Source organism: Stegostoma tigrinum, chromosome 8 (genome assembly GCF_030684315.1).
Source record: "Stegostoma tigrinum isolate sSteTig4 chromosome 8, sSteTig4.hap1, whole genome shotgun sequence".
NCBI lineage: Eukaryota > Metazoa > Chordata > Chondrichthyes > Orectolobiformes > Stegostomatidae > Stegostoma > Stegostoma tigrinum.
Window position 1 is genome coordinate 12,862,454 of NC_081361.1, and position 19,578 is coordinate 12,882,031.

Sequence of the window (19,578 nt, forward strand, 5' to 3'; positions counted from 1 at the left end):
GTGATTGTGTTTCAGATGATTTACAATATTGTAGTTATGTTCAGCATCTCTGATCATCAGCACAGAGTTGTAGCAGCTGACTTTTTTTCCTTTGTAATTAATATGAGAATTGTGTAGTTTTTGGCAGTGAGCTAGAATTGTTGAAATTGGAATTCAGTGTCTTTCTGACTATCATAAGTAAGCAATTTTTGGACAGATTTATACTCATCTCTCTCTTTTATTTTTTTATTTGATTTTAATTTGGTGAAGAAGTGCCGATTCAAAAACCATTTGAAAACTTGAAGTTGGAAATTTTGTGAATTGCTTTAAAGGAGACATTTTGTTATTGAATCAATGTATGGGAAAGGAACATTTTGATGGTACCTGTCCTTTTCAGTGTTTTATTCTCAATGGAAATATATCAGTTTGAGTTTGTGTAACCGTCAAACATGCCACCATAATATATACAATGTTCAAGTGCTAAAGAGGTTCACGTTCAAATGTAGCAAAAACTGGACAGTGTTCAGGCTTGAGCCTGATAAGTGTCTGCTGTATAATTTCCTATTCTTCATTTTTGACAGCAGACCGTCACCAAACCACAAGTCAGATCAAGTATCAGACCTACTCTGATGTACAATATGGTGCACCATCTCCCAGGTGGAGACCAGCAGGTAAGTTCTGGGAAAGTCCTTTATGGAGAGCCTGTCTGTCTGGCTTTGTTGAATTTAATTGGGTTTCACATTCATTGATGGAAAGACTTGTAAACAATACCACTGTGCAGAAATGAAGGTCACATTACATGTTTTTGAACAGTGTCTCTTTTTTCTTGGTACAGTCCATAAATAGCCAATAAATCAGATTTCATGCAGCAACCTAAATGCAAACAGAAAGAAGCCCTTTTCTCACTCATTGGATCTCGAGTTGAATGGAAAGAATTAGTGCTTGAATTCCCTGTATAATCCAATCTTCAGTTACGTAGAACTGCCAGAAGCGCATGATTGATCTGTGGGAACATCTGTTGGACTTGAAGCTGTCATGATCTTAGTCTTATGATGCAAAAGAAATTGGAGCAGGGTAGGCTATTCAGCAATCAAACCTAGTCAGCCATTCAATAACTTTGTGTTTTATTCTCATTCTCAATCAGTTCCACTCTGCATTTATTAAGGTGGTATGTTTGCTGATGGTTGCATAGTGTTCAGCAATAGTCACAATTCCTCAGATACTGAAGATAGCCACATTCAAATGTAGAAAGAACTGGACAACATTCTGATTTGAGCTGATAAGTGGCAAGTAAAATCTGAACCACACAAGTAGTAGACAATGAACATCTCCAACAAGAGAGAATTCAGCCATCAGCCCATGACGTTCAATGGTATGACTATTGCTGAATCACCCACTATCGAGCAGATCAGAGGTGGGGAATTGTGCATTGAGTAACTGTCCTCCCTTACTACTCAAAGCCTTTCCATTAACTACAAGACACAGTTCAAGAGTGTGATGGAATATTACCTTCTTGTCTGGATGAATGCAGCTCCAACAATACTCCAGAAGTTTGACACCATCTGAGGCACAGCAATCTGCTTGATGGGCAAGTAATTTGAAATCTTCGACATTTATTTACTGTCTACTACCACTGGTAGCAGCATGTACCATTTACAAGATGTGCTGCAATAACTCAGAGGCTCCTTAGACACCACTTTTTCCAGATGCAACCTCTACCAACTAGAACAACAAGGCCAGTCGATAGGAACATTGCTGCCTGCAATTTTTCCTGCAGGTCACACTTATGTTGACTTGGAACTATGATTGTTCCTTCAATTTCACTGGGTCAGAATCCTGGATCTCCCTCTCCCTGAGCACTGTGGCTGTACCTACTCCTCACAGATTTCAGCAATTCATGAAGGAAGCTCATTACCATCCAGCTGAAATAAAATAGGGATGTATAATAAACGTTCTGTCTTTCCATGAATTATTATTTTAATCAAATAAAAATTACTCTTGTTATGAAGATTTACAGTACTTTGTGTTTGCATTATGTTATTCTGGTGGGGCATAATTCCAGCTCTGAATTGAAGTGGCTTGAGGTGGTTGACTTGCTCGTCAAGCTGGCTAGTTATCATACAGATGTTTTGTCACCATTCTCGGTAACATCAGTGCAGCCTCTGATGAAGCGATGTTGTTCTACTCAGCTAGGTATTTATATGATCCATAATGCAGTCAACAAGCGTGTGGAATTAGCCCCAAATACAAACCCATGCAGAACAGAACCGCAAGTGACACAACCCAACTTAACAGACCGGATCATATAAATAAGCGGAGTAGAACAACATCACTTCATCGGGCGCTGCATTGATGATGTTACCCAGCATGGTGACGCAATGTCTGTACAAGAACCAGCCAGCTCGGAGACCAAGCCAACAACCTCATTCACAATCCAAGCTACAAATCTTTGCAAGAACCCTTTAATTTGAAGTAGTATTGCTATTCACTGAAGGTACATTTGAACCAGATAAACTTGAAATCATTTGTATTGAATGGTTTCTGTCTGCTTTTGCTATTCAGAAACCAAGGAACTGGTAACATATTTGTACATCTAATGAAGCAGTTATGAGCTCCTCCAACAAATAGGAGCAGGAAACGATGTCTCCAATAACAAACGTGCAAATAAAACGTGAACTTTTCTGTTGGTGAACATATTGGACATACTTTAAAACTTGTATGTAGTTTGCCACAGCATAATTTCCCACTTATCTCTCCTTTTTAAAGCTGACCTTCCTGCCACAAGCCACAGGGAGAACCAGAACTATTCTGATGTACGGTGTGGTGCAAAATCTACCAGGTTGACACCAGTGGGTAAGTTGGATCAAAGTCCTTTAGAGTGCTATCTGACTTTATTAATAGACCTACCAATTCATTGAAGAGAAAGCTCATAAATTACACCACTGTGAGTTCAGAAATTGAATAGAATGTGTCTTGGTACAGTCAATAAATGAGATTGCATGCAGCAGCCTAAATGCCAACAGGAAGAACTCCTTTTCTCACTAATTGAATCTCAGATCTCAAGAGTTGAATGGAAAAGAAGAATGTGTGAACTCCATACGCTGGTCAATCTTCAGTTACCTAGAATAAGCAGAAACCGAATGGTTAATTTGCTCGAACACCTGTTGGACTTGTCATGATCTTATCATATGATGCATAAGAAATTGGAGCAGAGTAGGCCATGCAGCCCATCAAACTTACTCAGCATTCCATTGACAAAGTATTAAATTCACTTCCCCACCTAAGCCATCACTTTGATTCCCACATAGATCAAAATGTCCTGTTTAACTTATCCTTGAACATATCTGGTGACCCAGCTTCTACTTTGTGTGCAAAAGAATTCTATAAACTAACAACCCTCTGAAAGAGGACTTTGTTCCATATATCTGCCTTATAATAGGAAGGCCATTGAGTCATAGAGGTCTACAATAAAGAAAAATACCCTTCAGCCCATCGCATCTGTGCTGGGCAAAGATAACCTCCTGATTATCCTAATCCTATTTTCCAGCACTTGGTCCAAAGCCCTGTGTGCCTTGTCACTGCAAGTACACATTTGAATACTACTTGATCGTTATGACGGATTCTGCCCATACAACCCTTACAGGTAGTGAGTTCCAGATTTCCACTACCCTCTGGGTGAAAAGATTTTTCTGGCATCTTCTCTAAATCGTCTGCTCCTTATCTTCACTCTGTGCCTCCTGGTCATTGATCCCTGTATCAAGCAGCAAATTTTCTTCCTGTCTATCCTATCTATGCCCTTTTTATACTTTTATACATGTCCATCACGTCTGCTCTCTATCTGTACTTGGGCAATATCCCAATAAATCTCTGCACCCTTTCCAGTGCTATCACATCCCTTCCCTTAATGTGGATTCCAGAACTGCAGACAGTACTCTAGCTGTGGCTGAAACAAAGTTTTACATTGTTCTAGCGTAATCTCCCTGCTCTTAAACTTAAAGGCAAATATACCATATGCCTTCTTAACCACTTCATCTAGCTGGCCTGGTGCCTTAAGAGACCAGTGTGTATGCACACCAAGGTCCCTCTGAACCTGATGCTTCCTAAGAACTAGGAGCAGGAGTAGGCCATCCGGCCCCTCGAGTCTGCCCCACCATTTAATATGATCATGGCTGATCTTTTTGAGACTTGGCTCCACTTACCCACCCACTCACCATAACCCTTAATTCCTTTCCCGTTCAAAAATTTATCTAGCCTTGCCTTAAAAACGTTGAGGTAGCTTCAGCCACTTCACTGGGCAGGGAATTCCACAGATTCACAACTGAAGAAGTTTCTCCTGACCTCAGTCCTACATCTGCTTCACTTTATTTTGAGGCAATGCCCTATTGTTCTAGTTTCACCTGCTAGTGGAAACAACCTCCCTGCCTCCACTTTATCCATTCCCTTAATAATCTTTTATATGTTTCTATAAGAACTCCCTCATTCTTATGAATCCAATAAGTATAATCCCAGTCTACTCCAGTCTCTCCTTGTAATCCAACCCTCTCAACTCTGGAATCTACTGAGTGAATCTCCTCTGCACCCCCTCCAGTGCTAGTATATCTCTTCAAAAGTAAGGAGACCAAAACTGCACACAGTACTCTAGTTGTGGCCTCACCAGGACCCTATACAGCTGCAGCATAGCCTGCATGTTTTTAAACTTAAATAATAAAATGTGAGGCTGGATGAACACAGCAGGCCCAGCAGCATCTCAGGAGCACAAAAGCTGACTTTTCGGGCCTAGACTCCTCATCCGAGAGGGCAGTGTGGAGCGAACAAGGGAGTCACGGAGAGTGGTCTCTCCGGAAAGCAGACAGAGGTGGGGATGGAAAAATGTCTTGGGTGGTGGGGTCGGATTGTAGATGGCGGAAGTGTCGGAGGATGATGCATTGTATCCGGAGGTTGGTGGGGTGGTGTGTGAGAATGAGGGGGATCCTCTTTGGGCGGTTGTGGCGGGGGCGGGGTGTGAGGGATGTGTTGCGGGAAATGCGGGAGACGCGGTCAAGGGCGACCCCACCACCCAAGACACTTTTCCATCCCCACCCCGTCTGCTTTCCAGAGAGACCACTCTCTCCGTGACTCCCTTGTTCGCTCCACACTGCCCTCCAACCCCACCACACCCGGCACCTTCCCCTGCAACAGCAGGAAATGCCACACTTGCCCCCACACCTCCTCCCTCACCCCTATCCCAGGCCCCAAGATGACATTCCACATTAAGCAGAGGTTCACCTGCACATCTGCCAATGTGGTATACTGCATCCACTGTACCCGGTGTGGCATCCTCTACATTGGGGAAACCAAGCGGAGGCTTGGGGACCGCTATGCAGAACACCTCCGCTCGGTTCGCAATAAACAACTGCACCTCCCAGTCGCAAACCATTTCCACTACCCCTCCCATTCTTTAGATGACATGTCCATCATGGGCCTCCTGCAGTGCCACAATGATGCCACCCGAAGGTTGTAGGAACAGCAACTCCTATTCCGCTTGGGAACCCTGCAGCCCAATGGTATCAATGTGGACATCACCAGCTTCAAAATCTCCCCTTCCCCCACCGCATCCCAAAACCAGCCCAGTTCGTCCCCTCCCCCCACTGCACCACAGAACCAGCCCAGCTCTTCCCCTCCACCCACTGCATCTCAAAACCAGTCCAACCTGTCTCTGCCTCCCTAACCTGTTCTTCCTCTCACCCATCCCTTTCTCCCACCCCAAGCCACACCTCCATCTCCTACCTACTAACCTCCATCCCACCTCCTTGACCTGTCCGTCTTCGCTGGACTGACCTATCCCCTCCCTACCTCCCCACCTATACTCTCTCCACGTATCTTTTCTCTCCATCTTCGGTCTGCCTCCCCCTCTTTCCCTATTTATTCCAGAATCCTCACCCAATCCCCCTCTCTGATGAAGGGTCTAGGCCCGAAACGTCAGCTTTTGTGCTCCTGAGATGCTGCTGGGCCTGCTGTGTTCATCCAGCCTCACATTTTATTATCTTGGATTCTCCAACATCTGCAGATCCCATTATCACTGATACATGTTTTTAAACTTCACCCCTTGAGCAATGGCAGACAAATTTGTAATAGTTTAACTTTGATTTCTTCAGTCCATGAACAGTTATTCAAGTTCTGAAACCTATAGTATCACATCACTTGGAAAAACAAGTCAGCAGTCCCTTGAAGCAGCTGCTGGAAAACTAGGACTCCCTCCTCTCCGCTCAGTTGAAGCTAAATAATTCAGCGTTACAAAATTAAAAACCCTGAAAAAGGACTTTACAAACCATGAAGGCAAAGTTCCTTCTCTAGTTCAAGCTTCCACCAGGAGAGGGGGAAACAACCTCTTGGCATCTACTGTTCTCCTGAATTCCAATGAGTGTCGGCACGATCTTCTCAAACTCTACTTGTAAGTTAACTCCGTCATAACAGGAACTAGCTTCTCTTGCTGCTTCTAATGCAGGTATATCCATCCTCAAAGAGAATCAGAACTGTACATGGTACTTGAAGTGCAGTGTCACCAATGCTGTGTATAGTTGACTTTCTTACGTTCTCTGCACACCCTACTTGCTATAACTTGCATGCTAACTTGTAATTTTTGCACAAGAGCATCTATCTCCCTCTGTTACTAGAATTTCTGCACTCGCTGTCTTTTTTTTTTGCTTTCTTCCTGCCTTCTTCCTGCCAAAGTAAACAATGTTTGTTTTTTTTAACGTTGGCATATTTTTGCTCGCTCACTCAATCTATCTAAATCTTTAGCAAATTTCCTTCTGTTTTCTTCACAGCGTACTTCCCTATCTTTCTTTACGTTGTCTGCAAATTTAATGACCATGCCCCCCCCTCCTCATAACAGTCATTGATCTAAGTTGTGGAAAGTTCAGGCTGCACAAATTTAGCTTTTGCCAGTTAGACCAATTCTTGCAGATTTGCCAACCAGTCAGTCTTCTGTTCATGTTAATATGTTGGCCTACACCATGATCTTTTATTTTCTGCAATAACCTTTTGATCTGGCACTTAATCAAATGCTTTCTTCAAATCCAAATACAGTCTGTATACTACCTCCCCTTTACCCATGGCACATGTTACTCCTTCAAAGAGGTTTAATCGATTTATATTAGACATGATTTTTCTTCACAAAATCATGCTGACTCTTCTTGATAACTCAGTTTTTATAAGTTCATAGATGTAACCATTTTAAAGATTAATTCTAATACCTTCCCTACAATGGACAGCAAGGTAAATGTCCAGCAGTTTCCTGTTAACTGTCTCCTTGTGAGGAGAGTGGTTCAGTTTGCAGTTTTGAGGGAATTTGGAAAATTAACACCAAAGCATCCACTACGTCATTAGCAACCTACTTTTAAATGCCTAGGACGAAATCCATCTCTACCCGAAAACTTGTCTGTCCACAGCTCCATCACTTTGCTTTGTATCACATTCTTGTTGATAGTAATTGCATTAAGTTCTTCTCTCCATTCCAACTTCTGGTGGAATTTTTGTTGTATTCTCTATAATGATGATATAAAATACTTGTTAATGTAGGCCACCACTTCCTCATCTACTACTGCTAACTTTCCATTCTTACTGTCTGGAGGACCAGTACTCACTCTACACACACTATTCCTATTTAGTGCCTGAACAAACCTTTTTGCTTTCTCTTTTGTACATTTGTAGCTAATTTTCCATCATACTTTAATTTCTTTGTTCTAAAATTTTGGATTAAATCATAGAATTTTATTTACAGAAGGAGGCCATTTTGACCCATTGCATCTGTACCAGGTCTCAGTAGACCTATGCAGCTAGTCCTATTCTCCAGCCATATCTCCATAGCCCTCTAAATTCTCACACTCTAGTAGATATGCAGCTTGCCTTTGAAGCCTCCTATGGAATCCACCTTTACCACAGACCCAAGCAACGCATTCCAAATCCTGACCACTCTGAATAAGGAAAGTTTCTCCTCCTCTCAATCTTAACTCTCTCTTTCTAATATTGAAATTGTGCCCTTAAGTTACTGAATTCCAACTAGTGGAAATAGAATATCTTTCTTTACCCTGTCAAAATTGTTCATAATTTTGAACATCTCTATAAAGTTACCTCTTAATCTTCTCTGCTCATAGGAAAATATGCCCACTTCCTCTAATCTGTCTTTCTATCAAAAAAATCCCTCATTTATGGTATCATTCCAATGAATCTCCCTTGCACTTTCTCCAGGACGACTTCATTCTTAAATAAAAATGTCCAGAACTAAATATAGTCCTTCAAATGTGTTCTAACCAATGTTTGTAGAGATGTAGTTTAACTTTCTTGCTTCTATACTCTATATGTCTCTGTTCATAAACCCCAGATCCACTAAATTGCCTCAACAACTGTTTTAACTTGCATAGCCACCTTCAGAGAATTATGCACGCGAACCCCAAGGTCCCTCTGCTCCTGTACTCTCTGCAGAGTTATATTATTGAGACTGTATTGTCTCTCCATGTTCCTTTTACCAAAATGTATTACCTCACATTTTTATGAATTGAAATTCACCTGCCAGGTGCCTGCCCATTTGGTCAACTTGTCAATGTCGCTTTGAAATTGCTCAGTGTCATCCTCAGAATTCACTATTATCTGTAGTTTAATGTCAACTTCAAATTGAGATTTTTGCCTTCAACACTTATCTCAATCATTTCTATAAATCAGAAAATGCAAGTGTCCCAACACTGATCCCTAGCGAACATCAGTTTCAACTCAACTTGAATCTGAGAAATGCCCACCTGTACCCACCCTCTGTCTTTCCTGTATTTTAAACCACTTCTAATCCATGCTGTGAAGGACCCATCAATCTCAAAAATTTCCAATTTGCTAACCAATCTGCCATGTGGCACTATCAAATGCTTTCTGAAAGTCTAAATATACAACTTCCGTAGCATTACCTTCATCCACTGCCTGTGTCACCTCATCGAAAAGCGCAATTAAATTTGTCAGACGTGACCTGTCCTTGACAAAGCTATGTTGACTGTCCAGTATCAACTTCAAGAAAAGTAAGTGTATACATACCTTTTTACTCCCTGGCCTCTATCAATTTTCTCACGATTGATATCAAGCTGAAAGGTCTGTAGTTTCCTGGGTTATCCTTTGCCTTTTTTAACAATTGAGCCATATTTGCAGTCCTCCAAGACTAATCTTCTGTCTGGGAAGGCCTGGAAAATTTCTGGCAACAGCTCTGCAATTTGCTTCCTTACCTCTCTCAACAACCTAGGATAATCCCACCCAGGCATGGTGACTTCTTTACGTAGAGTGTTGGCAGCATTTTTCAGCACCATTTTTTTATTACTGCTCAATTGCTCAACATCCACATTTTCAACTCGGACATTCTCACCATTTTGTGATTTACTACAGGCAGAAGCAAAGTACTAACTCATTTAGTACCTCTGCCATACCTTTTGCTTCAGTGAGTTGCTTACCCTGCTTGTTCCTTATGGGCCTCATTCTACCCTTCACTAATATTACTATTAATATGTTTGAGGAACATTTTACAATTTGCTTTATCATGGCCTGCTATCCTTTCCTCATGCTTTCTTAGTCTTCCATTAATCAGCTTTTAGCCTCTGTCCTGCATTTGAGATACTCTTCCTGATTTCTACTGCTCTTATTATTATGGAATACATCATATGTCTCCTTTTTTTTTTAAACCTCCCTTTATCTTCTCATCAATATCCTTTAGTTAACCAGGCTACTCTAGCTTTGGATACCCATATTTATTTCTCATAGTTAACTTGCACCCCACACATCTCTTTTGAAATTCTCCCAATTTTTCATCCAGTTTTATCCAACAAAATGCATTTCCAATCAACCTGCTCCAGTTCAACTTAAAATAAATGGCAGAAAGAAAAATGCCACCTTTTTTCCCAACAATATCCTTTTACAGACACTTACCCCTAGTGAATCCTTTAATTTTAAAGAATCTTTCATTCCTTAATTTCCTGTTCTATCTGTTAATTTCTTACTTAACTAATGAGGTTGCAAGTATTTCTTTTTGGCAGCTAACTACTTCTTCATCACTTATGATTTTTCTCTGTTACTGTCCCTCTGAGATACATAATTGCTGGCTACTTCACTGACTCTTCCTGACTGAATTTAAAGAAAAATGTTAAACTGCTGAAAGAGTTTTAAGACTTATTCCCAACTGTTCTTCTGAACTAAAATCTGATTGTGAAGCGTGGTCTTCCTGTATTTGTCTCAACCATGATCTGGTGTAATTGCAGAGTAGGTTTAAAGGACTGAATTGGGCAAGCACTTAAAGGTGACTTTAGATGAGTTACCCTTGCAGAGTGCTGACATCTAAATAACATGCCAAATTGCCTCCCCTACGCTTTCTAACTATTCTATGATACTCTTGACAACTCAACAAATTGATAGTGATAAGCTGAGCTAGAGACATCTGATCTCTGTCAAAGAATTGTCATAAATTGTAGAAACAAATAATTGCAGATGCATGAAAAGTGAAATAAAAACCTAAAATGTGCTGGAGGGAATTCCACAGTCTGGCAGCATCTTTGGAGAAAGAAATATTAACGTTTTGATTCCAGTACGACACTTCTTTGGAGCACCTTAATCTTGGAGATGAAATTAGCCTTGGGTTAGTGATGGGCACCCTGGTTGTTGAACACCATGCAGTAATCTCCAGAGGATATACACATGTGGGTCTCAGATGAAGACTGAGATGCTCCTTTGGGGTTTTTAAGAAAAAAGATATCTGCTATCAAGATTCAGTTGCAAACAATTCAACTTGAGTACGGTTGTAGGAAATGTGCTCCACTGAAAATCCAGTATCTTCAGGAAGAATCTGAGAAAAGTGGAAATGAGATTTGCAATCAGTTTATGTGCCACTATTGGAATACCGCAAGTTCTGGTCTCCCAGCTTTAAGAAGGATGTTGTGCAAATTGTAAGGTTCAGAAAAAAATTTACAAGGATCTTGCCAGGGTTAGAGGTTTGAGCTATAGAGAGAGGCTTGATGGGCTGGGACTATTTTCTCTAGAGTGTTGGAGTTTGAGGGGTGACCTTTTATAGAACTTTTTTAAAATCATGAGGTGCAGATAGGATGAATAACCAAGGTCTTTACCCAGGGTAGTGGAATCCAACCCTGGAGAGCATAGGTTTAAGGTGGGAGGAGAAAAATTTAAAAGGGAACTAAGAGGCAGGGGGTGGTGCGTGTATGAATTGAGCTGCCAGAGGGAATGGTGAAGGCTGGTACAATAACAATTTAAAAGGCATTTAGATCGGTATATGAATAGGAAAGGCTTAGAGGAATGTAGGCCAAATGCTGGCAAATAGAGAATGTAGGTGGATCGGCCATGCTAAATTGCCCGTAGTGTTCAGGGGTGTGTGGGTTATAGGGGGAGGGGTCTGGGCCTGGGTGGGATGCTTCAAGGGGCAGTGTGGACTTATTGGGCTGAAGGGCCTGTTTCCATGCTGTAGGGAATACAATCTCTTTTGCTTTAAAAAAAAGACTAGATTTATTTAGGATATCCACTCAGCATGGACGAGTTGGACTGAGGGGTCTGTTTCCATGCTGCATACCTCTATAACTCACTGACTATAACCTGAGTCGCCAATATTAGTAGGTATTCTGGTCTTCTACTGAAAACAAATCAGTGCAAATCTCCTGCATCTGTTGCAGAAAAATCAAGGCTAATTCGTGATTTAATGCATGGGAAGCAGAGCATTGAGCCTGAACCTTGCATCTTGGTGAATATCCTTCTTCCTCCGTGGATATATATTGATTAAACTCAATGTATACAAGTAATAGAAGTAGCAACGGAGTGCTATAGATTGCATTAAAATGGGATGTAAATGTTCGCAACAGTGCAAACTATTATTTGAATTAAATTCTATTAACATTACTCCATTCACTAATTATAGTTAGTGCAGATATATTTGGTATTATCTACATACCAAATATCATGACTGTATAATATAAGAGTGGAGGTTCTGTATTTTGGTCATTCGTAAACCAGGCTAGGTCCATGATACAGAACTGCCATGTATTGAAATAGTTAAGAGTCTTTCATGCAGTCCTGTCAGAGGAGCAGCAAATGAGGTTTCTGACTGGAACCATGCAAAGTAAAAAGCAACCCTTCTTGTTATTGAATATATATTTGAAATGTTCTTTCCTTCTCATAGCTGATACTTACCAGCCCACCAACTACAGGAAACCCCAATACTACAAAGATTCTGCACAAGCTGCACGGTTCATCAGGCCAACTGCAAAAGGTATGTTGTAACAAACTCTTGGAGTGCTAGTTTTGGCTTTGTTACAATAGGGCTTTTCTTTGGTGTTAAGACCACTTTTGACATCCTTGGGCTGCAACCAAAGCATGGATTCCCTATGTTCACTTTATCAATGACCAATAAATCACATTTCACAGAGCGTCCTTAGTGTTAACAGTTAGGGGAGGCATGCCATAGCCTGGTCTCACTCCTTAATTTCTAGAATTGATGGGGAAATGAGTTAGTGCTCAAATTCCTTGCAGCATTCAATCCTCAGTACTCCAGTAGAATGAACAGAAGATGAATGGGCAATCTATTGCACATTAAATTGTTGTGTCACTCGGGTAGCTACAGGCCATGTTTAAAAATAATTCTTCTATAAATTTGGTAAGAACCTTCATAAAGTCTACATTTAGATTTTTTTTAGAAAAAACTTAAACAGCTGCTGAGGAAATAGAAATGTTCTGTAATGTTAAAGGACACGGTATACTGTTAGAATAGGCTTGTGGGTGGAAGGATTGTACATCATGTTATTTTTGGAGATATACTGATTAATTTGAAGATTGTCAACTCTTCTGTAGACTATAGAATCAGACTATCAGTGGACAAAGGGAAGTTGAGGTGGATACCCCTTACAGAACAAAATATTAACTTTTAAATATAAGACAGGGATGACATTTTAAATACTAACTTAATTGTTACTGAACTCAACATAAGCTTCAAGGATTTTTGGTTGCACCTGCCATTGGTTCCAGTGCGTGTAGGGAAGTCTGCACTCTTAGTCAGAGAGGCCCAAAGATGTCTGTCTGTTATGGAAGGTAAAAGGGAAACACCCCTGAGCTTGAAGCAATTGGACATTTTGTAGGAATGGAGCTGGGGAAGCATTAATTTGTACTCGCCCAATAACTAACAGATATCGCTGACCAGAAAGATACAACTAGTAGTATTTTAACCGGAGGGTCACCACCTATTGGGTGAGGGGAAAGGATGATAAGGGCAAACTTCATGCTGACCTCGACTAATACAGGAACTGAACCCATGCTGATGGCATTGTTTTGCATTGCAAGCCAGCCAACAGCCAAATCCCCAAGCAGGTGTGGAAGCTCCAGTGGAAACGTTTGTCCGTAGGCTGGTTTTCTCTGCCACTCCCACCATTCTACTCCCCCACCTAATACTTGCTAAAGCAAGAAAATTACATGTCACAAAAAGGAGGGTTGAATGCAAGATGGTATTGGCAATAATATAGTTTAGATGAAAGATCAATTAGTAGACAGGAAGCAGAGACAGGGATAAGTGGGGTATTTTTAGTTGACAGGTATAACAAGTGGAGTGCTGAGATCTTGACTTCTCAAAACCTAAGAGTAATTGATTCTATAGATTCTGGGTTAGTCATAGTGGATTTGGAGCCAGCAAATGTAATATTACTGCTCAAAAAAAGGAGAGCAAATCGGAGAATTACAGACCAGTTGTACTAACCCTCTCTCATTGGGAGGATGTTTGGATTTTGTTTAGGAGTTCCTAAAGAACAATGAAATTGCAGGGCTGGTGAACTCAATTGACTGTAGCCACATAGCATGGATCAGATTATTACCACCAGCATGGGGTTGAATCCCTATTACAGCTGATGTGGACTCTGGCCTGCCTTCAATCCCATGTTCATAATTTAAAGTGAATTGGCACTTGGCCATGTCTTGGAAAATAATCACTGAGGATCTGTCTTCAGGCAGAGGACTGAAGTAGAGTATCACACTCGGAAGGTCATACTGGGATTACGCTTTTACAGAAGAAAAATCATGTCTGACAATTTTTAGAATTTTTTTTCAGAGTGGAAATAGACCATTTGGCCCCTCGAGCACGTAGCAGATAAGGCAGGCAAAGGAGAGGCAGTAAATGCAGCCTATGTAGATTTCCAAAAGTCATTTGCTAAGATGCCACATGAAAGCTCACAATAAGACAAAGGCTCATGGAGTTGAGAGTGAAATATTATCATGGTTCGAGGATTGGTTAGTAGTCAGAAAATCCAGGATTGGGGATAAATGGGGTATTTTAAAGTTGACAAGTTACAACTAGCAGCTGCACAGGAAAGCTCTCAAGTTTCAGGCACTTAAAACTATGTTCATGACCCGGACTCAAATGGAGTGTATTGTGCTTAAGTTTCCTGGTTTTACAAGGATAGCTGTGTGGAGAACAGAGGCTGAAAAGTGAAGCAGTCGCGCTAGATGTGTGGACAGCAGAATGGAAATTGAGTATAATATGAGAAAGTGTGAGGTTGTTCAATTTGGTTGTTAAGGTAGAAAGCAGTATTTATTTTTATAAATGGTGTGAAACTTGGAAATGTTGATGGTTGGAGAGATCAGGATGTACAAGAATCTCAAAGTTGACCTGCAAGTACAGCAAGCAATAAAAAGGCTAATGAAAAGTTGCCTTTAATTTCAAATAGATTGGAGCACATAATCAAACGTTCTTTGTTATTCTCCAGGGCTTCAGAGACTAAAATGAGAAATTTCTTGATACATATTTTTCACATTTTTGGAATTCACTAACCCAGAGAGTTGAATATATTTAAGCCTGATTTTTTAATCTCTTAGGGAATTGGGGAATTAAGAGATGAGGGGACAGATGGGGAGAACCTGAATTTGAGAGATCAGCATAACAGTGTTAAGTGGCAGAGCAGGCTTGGTGGATCCTTGAGGTCTACTCCACTACTAGCTCTTATGTTCTTAGGTGTGGTCAGTGATGTGCACATTAAAACTGGGCTTCCTCAAGAGACCATAGTTAGAGTAGTTCAGATATCTGGGAAGATTGTGGGACCAGTTGGAGATAAGAAGTGGGGAGGGTTGAGGCCAAGGAAGGTTTGGGAAATATATGATAAGAATTTTAAAATCAGTATATCATTTGACCAGAAGCTAATGTCAGCAAACACAAATAATGTGTAGATTCAAAAGAGGCCTGACAGAGTAGACACTGAAAAATTGATTCCCATAGTTGGGGAATCTAGCTCAGCTGGCACAACCTCCAAGGTAAGGATTGATCACTTAGATCAGAACTATGGAGAAATTTATTTTGAGAGACTTGTGAATATTTGGAATTCTCTATTCCAGAGGGAGGTGGATGCTCATCATTGAATATTTTGATGGCTAGAATGGACAGATTATTGATCTTTTGTGGAATTGAGAAATATGGGGAGTGGAAAAAGAAAGGTATCATCAGCCATGATCATATTAAATGGTAGAGAATGCTTAGATTTCATAGATTCCCTACAGTGTGAAAACAGACCCTTTGGCCCGACAAGTCCACACTGAACTTCGGACATTCCGTCTAGACCCATCCCTCTATAATCTACCTAATCTACATATTCCTGGACGTCCCTTGAGGGACTATGTGATCTACTTTTGCTCTAATTTCTTATATTCTTAAGTTTTTCTGGTGGACTGTGTGGTTTGCTTTTAAAAGAGATGCCACGATTCGGCAGATAGGCACCTTGTTTGTTCTTTTTTCTTCTGCCAGTGTTTTAGATTCTCCCTGTATCAACAAATATAAATGCCAAGGAACTTCACAGGAATAATATCAAACAAATTTTACTTTGAGTCATGTGAAATAATATTAAGGTGGGTGCTTTGTATTTTAATAAGCATCTTAAAAAGATGGCCATGATGGACAGAGGTTTAAGGCTTGTGAGGGCGAATGTTTCGGAGCTAAGGGATGAGCCTGCAGGAGACATAATTGCCAATGGTGGAATGATGGAAATTGCAAATGGATATTTTAATACAGCAAGTATGATGGATCACACCAAATCAAAACCCCTTAGTATTATTGAGTGGGCTTGAGTAGAATTAGTTCTGACTGGGCAAATAATATAGCTGAAAGCAATGTACATGAGATCTTCAGTGTGGTTTCTGATCCACTTAAAACCCCTGCAATCTGCTATTCCAGGGTGAAAAAACAATGATTATGTCTATTTTATCTTTGTTAGAATCCAAGTCCTCCTCCTGGAAAGTTATATTTCCAGCATTGGGATTGGTTGTGGTCTTGAGCGTGTGTGTATTTTATCTTTGGGTATTTGAGAAGCCTGATCACCGAAAGCTGAAAGAGGAACTCTTCCTGGCCAAGTGGCAAGAGATGAAGACCAAATTCCCGAATCAGCAGGATGAATTGTGGAAACGAAGCAGTATTCTGTTGAAGAAACATATGGGTGAGGCCGTGCCCACTCAACCCATTATTCTCATGTTTACTGCTGCTCGGGATGCAAAGAAAACCATGCAATGCCTCACTCACAGGATAGCTGAAGTTTACTCTTCTGTTTTCAATTCAAGTGCATTGGAAATTGATGGATCTGCGCAGAACTTAAAGGATAGTAATACGGTGAAGCTGGAGCTGGACAACCAACTGACTGCTGAGTTCACGGGAGGGAGGAAGGCTGCTGTAATACATCACTTTCAGGATCTCCCACCCTCTTCTACCTTTCTGTTCTACAAGTACTGCGATCATGAAAATGCTGCATTCAAGGATGTCTCTCTTCTGATCACTGTCTTATTGGATGAGCCAATGTTGAAGCCGGACTTGCCCCTCAAAGACCTGGAGGAAATGGTCCATGATTTTGTCAAGAAGAAATTCTGTTCCGATAAACAGCATATGGATAATGATAAACTGAGCGGGCTGTGGAGCCGCATTTCCCATCTGGTGCTACCAATCAGTCCAGAGAGAGAAATTGAAACTGGAGATTGTCCTCCTTGAAATTATTTGAACGACAGAGTTTACAATTGCAAATGAAACATGATTATGCTTTACATGTCAAAGACCAGCTGTTTCTTTTTGATGGCTTGTCAAATCACGAACTGTGGAATATATTTTTAAGTATCTGATTTCAGAGTATTGTTCTGAACCTGGATTTGATGCTTTCTGGGCAATGAGGAAAATGCAAAATTTTTTTAAACAATTCTATCTTTTTTGTAAATTTTGGTATTAAAAGTTTGTTAAAAAAAAAAATTTTTTTCCTCCACTGCGATACATTGTGCTTTGCTTATCTGCCTGATCCTCTGTCACCTAAGGAGCCAGTGTCTCTGCAGTGCGTTACTTAAGGATCTCCACTTTCTATTGCTGGGAACTCCCATATCAAGCCTAAGAGTAACTATATAGATGGTAGGACTGGCCGTTTGGTTGGTCACTGTTGTTTTCCAATCAGCTGGCAGAGGAACACTATCGGTTAAAGCTAAGAGTGCATCAATCTGCTTATTCTCTTGACTGCAGTGATCACAAGCTTCAGATTGTAAGTAGAGTGTGGAAACAGAGTTGGAACTTGGGCACTGGAAACAATATATACAAGTGCCCCCAAAATATTTGGACATTATTGGTGATTTCCATTCAGTAAGGAGCCACATTTCATATTTTAATATTATGAAGATTAACTTTCACTCCAAAAATAATGGTATAAATTGGAATTGTTTATATTTCTTAAATGGTTTTATATTAATTGTCTATTTCAGCAAATCCTGAAAAAATTATAATATAACATTTGTAGAAAACCTCTTAGATGTTTAATGCCTTCAAAAATAAAGAAAATGAAAAGAAGTTAGGGAATGTTCAGTCTTCATTACGTGATAGTGCTTGTGAGTGTTAAGGATTTCAACACTACAGAATAATGAGCAAGACAAGTTCCTCGTGTTATAGCCAAGATTCTTCCTTCAACCAACAATCTTGAACAAGTCATTGATGTGATGTTCCTTGTTTCAGGATGGCTACTGTGCTGGATTACATTAATTGCTCATGCAAGTATTACTTTATTTAAATTAATTATTTTCCCACTTAAGTGACTTCAATGTCTCTGTTCACTAACTGAAAATTTAAAGAGCATATACCTCTTCAATAGGAGTATGTATCGGGAACATATCCTATAAGTGAGGACAAAATAATTTGAATCATCTTTGCAAATAGAACTGAACTTAAAAGGAAATGTTTAAATGTTTTGCTCCCTGTTGAATACTGTTTGTATTCAACATCATTATTTAAGATTATTAGTTTGTAGAATCCCTGCAGAGTGGGGACAGACTCTTCAGTTACTGACCCTCTGAAGAGGATCTTATCCTGGCCCAACACCCTATCCTTTTCCTGTAACCCTGCATTTCCCATGGTTAATTCACCAAACCAACATACCCCTAGACAATAAGGACAGTTTAGCATGGCCAACCCATCTAAGCTGCACATCTTTGGATTGTGGGAGGAAACTGCAGCAGCTGAAGGAAACTCGGGTAGACACGAGGAGGATGTACAAACTCTGCACAGACAGCCACCCTGGTGCTATGAGGCTGCTGTGCTAACCACAGTGCTGCCTTAGGCTGGCAGTGGGATGCACTTGCATCTAGTGGAAACTAAGTAGTAATACAAAGGGCCTTGTTTACTGCAAACAGAAAGAACATATGCAAAAGCTACACCTCTTTCAACTTCATGAAATAGGAGACAGCCATTCACTGATTCAGTCCTCAGGGCAATGCGAGTCAACCTGTTTGGTGTAAAATTTAAACAAAGCCTGGCAGTGAACTGTCAATCATCATTAATTGTATTTCCAAGGTAATGTCTCTTCCGTTCAGAGTCCATTTGCCAATAAATGTTGGTTTTTCACTTTTTAAATAGGTATTTTTGCAAGTTGTCCTTTTATGACTACACAACAAACATCAACAAAATGTCATTTATCAGTAATATGAATCACTCTTCTTCCCATATTTATCCCTGACCCCGCCCCCCCGCCACCAAACCCTCCCATCTTTTCCCCCATTTGGCTCTTCTCAATTCTGCCAAACCCTCCCTTTTCAATAAGGAAGGGACACCAAACTGGAGTTCAAAAGGAACTGCTTAAGTTTGTGGGAACAGGCTGCAGAAGCAGGGCCTAGTCCTTAACAATGATTTCATACCAGAATTGTGTAATTTTTTTTTCCGGTTGATTTGATGACCCTAAACATCAAGACCATAGAATCATAGAATCCCTACTGTGTGGAAACAGGCCATTCAGCCCAACAAGTCCACACTGCCCCTCCGAAGAGCATCCCACCCAGACCCATTTCCCATGTCTAACCCACCTAACCTAAACATCTCTGGCCACTATAGGCAATTTAGCATGGTCAGTCTGCCTACCCTCCACATCTTTGGATTGTGGGAGGAAACCCACACAGACACGGGGAAAATGTGCAAACTCCACACAGACAGTCGCCTAAGAATAGAATCGAACCCGGGTCCCTGATGCTGTGAGGCAGCATGCTAGCTACCATGCCACCCTTACTAAATAGTTCAAAGACTTTGAATAAGAACAGAAGGTGCAAGACTAATGACAATACAAA

General features: G+C 40.6%; 1 protein-coding gene across 8 annotated transcripts in view; it reads left to right on the forward strand.

Annotated features, from left to right (window-relative positions):
* The window catches only part of LOC125456296 (torsin-1A-interacting protein 2-like), an 82,728-nt gene that overhangs the window by 28,369 nt on the left and 34,781 nt on the right, over positions 1-19,578 (forward strand). For 6 of the 8 annotated variants that reach the window (XM_059647756.1, XM_059647759.1, XM_059647758.1 and 3 more), the window contains 3 exons: positions 561-650; positions 2,746-2,832; positions 12,164-12,253. In XM_059647756.1, the coding sequence (XP_059503739.1) occupies positions 561-650; positions 2,746-2,832; positions 12,164-12,253 (267 nt within the window). Of the gene's footprint in view, positions 1-560; positions 651-2,745; positions 2,833-12,163; positions 12,254-16,223; positions 18,780-19,578 lie in introns of those variants that run through there. The other 2 variants (XM_059647760.1, XM_059647753.1) reach the window with 2 other exon arrangements.